General features: G+C 31.7%; 1 protein-coding gene across 1 annotated transcript; it reads left to right on the forward strand.

Annotated features, from left to right (window-relative positions):
- Window positions 1-536: 536 nt before the first annotated feature.
- Window positions 537-2,009, forward strand: LOC127084962 (uncharacterized). The gene is made up of 2 exons (XM_051025499.1): window positions 537-901; window positions 975-2,009. The coding sequence occupies exon 2, from the start codon at window positions 986-988 to the stop codon at window positions 1,730-1,732; it is 747 nt and encodes a 248-aa protein (XP_050881456.1). The 5' UTR covers window positions 537-901; window positions 975-985; the 3' UTR covers window positions 1,733-2,009.
- The last annotated feature ends 1,838 nt before the right edge of the window (window positions 2,010-3,847 follow it).

Here is a 3,847-nt window from a genome sequence, read left to right on the forward strand (position 1 = left end):
TTCATCTTTATCTCATTCGTATTTTATGTTTGAATTCAAATCTTTCTTATTTTATTTTTCAATCTTTCTTATTTTGTGTTTGACTCTTAATTTAAACCTTTAAAATTATAGAATATATTTTAATTTTAAAATTATAAAATATATTTTAATTTTAATTCCTTTTTTTCTTTTCATTGTTCATCCATCTTTTATGTCTTTCTCAATTTATGTTTGACTTCTAATTTAAAACGTTAAAAATTAATTCAAAAGTTCTAGAATATATTTTAATTCTAATTCTTCTTTTTGTCTTTTCGTTCTTCATCCATCTTTATCTCTTTCTTATTTTATGTTTGACTCTAAATTTAAAGTGTTAAAAATTAGATTATAAAATTCTACTTTTTAATTTTAATTATTTTTTTGACTTCTCATTCTTCATATATCTTTATTTTATTCTTATTTTATGTTTGACACCAGATTTAAAATGTTAAAAGGTAATTCTAAGAAGTCTAAAATATATGTTAGTGCTATGTTTTATTATTATCGAATAAAATTGATTTTATGTTAAGAACTATTTCTAACTTAAAGTCACAATCTGTCTCTAAGAACTGCATATTTTCTCAAACCTTCCATTCAAGACTTTTATTTTTCTATTTCATGTGATGCCACAATGTTGCCATTTGAATTAAGGTGCAATGGATGGAGGCCACCTACAGAAGAATGGAAAAAATGGGTCAAAAAGTTACAACCAAAGTTCGAATATTTATGGATTCAAACTGGAATATATCATGCAATCAAAGCTTCTACATATGATATCAAAAGGGATGACGGGTTGATTCTTGAACTTGCTAATAGATGGTGTTCTAAGACAAATACATTTGTTTTCCCTTGGGGAGAATCAACATTAACATTGGAAGACACACAGGTTTGTTTTGGTTACTCTCTTTTGGGTTGTTGTATTTCTAAGCCTCTTATGAACAGTGATCAAATAAAAGCAGATGAAGAATTAATGGAAGCAAGAAGAATGTTTAATAGTTCTAAAGCTAAAAAAGTGAATCAAAGGGCATGGATGGTGTATTTCATGGAGAGTGAAAGCAAAGTGGAACATGAAGCTTTTCTGGTTTATTGGTTGTCAAGGTTTGTTTTTCCTGCAGATGCTTATGATACTATTCTGAAAAGTGTTTTTCATATTGCAATACATTTAGCTAATGGAAATAGAGTAGCTCTTGCACCTGCTGTTTTAGCTAGTATTTATAGGGATTTGAGTTTACTTAATAGCACCATTACAACAACCATCAAGAGTTTAAGTGTAACTGTTTGGGCTCCTTTTCAATTGGTTCAAATATGGGCTTTAGAGAGGTTTTTATCTCTTCATCCACGCCCTTATACAATAGGCCATGGTTTACCAAAGGTGGCTAGATGGAGTGAAGTTAAAGTATTGGAAAATAAAAACTTGAAAAAGGACTTGGATTGTGCTGGATTTGGAAATGGTTTTTTGTGGCAACCATATGAGAATTCACCATGTGTTGAGGTCTATAATGAAAAAGATATGTGGAAATGTCAGAATCCTTGTTTAGATGAAGAGTTACTGTCATTTGCGCAGTGTTTGAGGGCCGGTGAGTTGGTTGGTATGGATTGTAGAGAGAAGTACTTACCATATCGTGTCGCTATGCAATTTGGTATCGATCAAGACATTCCTGATCCTGACAATGTTGCTTCTAGATACTATGATTGGTGGAAGATATCCAAATCTTGAGGAAAGAGATAATAAGAGAGTAAAGTTTGAGAAACATGAAATGGAAGGTTCTGATAATAAGCCATAGTATTCCTTGGTTGGTTTGTAACAACACAACAAGAATTTTTTTTTTTATGGCATACAATCAACTTCATATTCCTAATTTTTTGTAATAGTTTAGTTTTTATTTATCAATAACTCATTTTGTATGTTGATCTGTGTGATTGTCTCCTTTTTTCTGGTGCAAGACCTGTGAATGTGATAGTTGGTTTCATTTGTAGTAACTAGTACTAGTTGTATGTGGAAATATGAAAGTGAATGAAGTTAATGATTTTGTAGTAACTATGACATGATCGGTTGATTAAAGTATTTTATAAGTATTTTGTTATGAATTTCCATTAATGAAGAACTTGTTTTTAATAAAGTGTTTCAATTTCTTATTAATGGACTGGCAGAATTTAAAAACTGCTTCATGATATTAATGACTGGTTTTATGAAATTTTGAATCATGTAAAGATTCAAAAAGATTTTCATTGATGTACTAGGATTTAACTTGGTTGTTTATTTATGTTTTATTTTCCTTATATCTGGTGAAGCTGAGCCATGTATTTGTTCAAAAAAGTCGAATGTAGCATTAATTCTCTTTCTTGTTCAAATATTTTGTTATAAATTTTTTCAATAATAGCTCAAAAATATGCATATTTTTCCTATGTTTGAATTAGAAAAGAAGTTAAGAAGGAAGAATGTAAAATAATTTTTTTTAATATATTGTGAATAAATTGTCAAATTAATCGTCGTTTATGTAGAATGCTCTCGAATAGATCATTGAAAGTGTTCATCTTGGGAACCAAAAATAGATGTTTCAGTTTCACGAAAGAATTAGCAATGATGAGAGATGAATTACTATTGATTTTGAACGGTGGCTCCGATCTCATTTATGGTGGCGCGGGGTGGATCTGTATGGTTATATTTTGGGTAAAGTGAAATTGTAGATCAGAGATTGTGTATCTTCTCATAGCGTGTGAGCTGTTTTTATATTTTGGGTCGAGTTGAGTGGGCTTGAGACAAATTTGATTGTGGTCATTTGGGCCTTTTGGATGGTCCATAATAGTTTCCCTCAAGGCTTTACCGAACACTGAGAGAGTCGGGGAAAGTCTTAACTATCATTGACCTTCCTTTTATATCGTAGTCTTCTGTAAAGTGGAACTAAATCGTTTGGGATCAGTTTTTGAAAAGTAATTGAGAACAAGCGCATTTAATATGGTTCCATCATCGAGACGCTTTGTCATCCATTCCTAACACGTGTGATGACGTGACCAGTTAGGGTGTGGTGTACTTCATAGAATGCTTAAGTGTACTTGAGTTTGTGGTGTTTTCCAGCGTGGAGTTTTAGTCGTTGTTCTTGTGATATTTGTTAACAAGTAGGTTTTAATCTTTCGGTCTTCGTTGCTTATAAATAAAATGAGTTGAATATTCAGAAGTTTTTACAACTTTTCAGCTTTCAAGCTTTTAGTTATTTTTCATAGAAAAGCATCTTTCTTCCTTCCTCCTAAGAATATCGTTAGAGGTGATTTAAAGCATTGTTTTAAGCTTCGTCTTTCTTTATTCCTCATGCTTCATCAACCTTAGTTTACAAGGTACCCTACTTATTTAGGCTTTTCAACATCCCTTATTTTATCTTACCAAAATGAGCGATAACAATGTTGAATCCGTGAGGGATTCTCAAGTGGGAATCTCATATAGGTTATCCCCCACTTCTCTTCGCTATTCTTTAAGTAGTGATTGTTAGAACGAGATTTTGGTTCTACAAGTTATCTCTAAGTTTTGATGATAACAAAGGATGAAACATTTTTATACCCTAATAAAATTCTCTAAGTGTGCAGGATTCTAACGAAAAATGAATCTGATGAAACAACATCTGACGTCACAAAAGTCCAGAACAGCTGACTTAGAGTTAAAGGTATTCGCTCTGACACTGAAGGATCCCACATATGAATACTTTGATGAACCTTATAGCAGAAGACCGTCTAATTAGAGATCAGTCAAGAACTTCTGAAGAAAACACAACAGACAACTATTTGAAGAATACAAGATCTAAGAGAAGAATTTGAATTCCGCGCACTCTGATTCACACCC

This window comes from Lathyrus oleraceus, chromosome 5 (genome assembly GCF_024323335.1).
Source record: "Lathyrus oleraceus cultivar Zhongwan6 chromosome 5, CAAS_Psat_ZW6_1.0, whole genome shotgun sequence".
In the NCBI taxonomy this organism is placed as follows: Eukaryota; Viridiplantae; Streptophyta; class Magnoliopsida; order Fabales; family Fabaceae; genus Lathyrus; species Lathyrus oleraceus.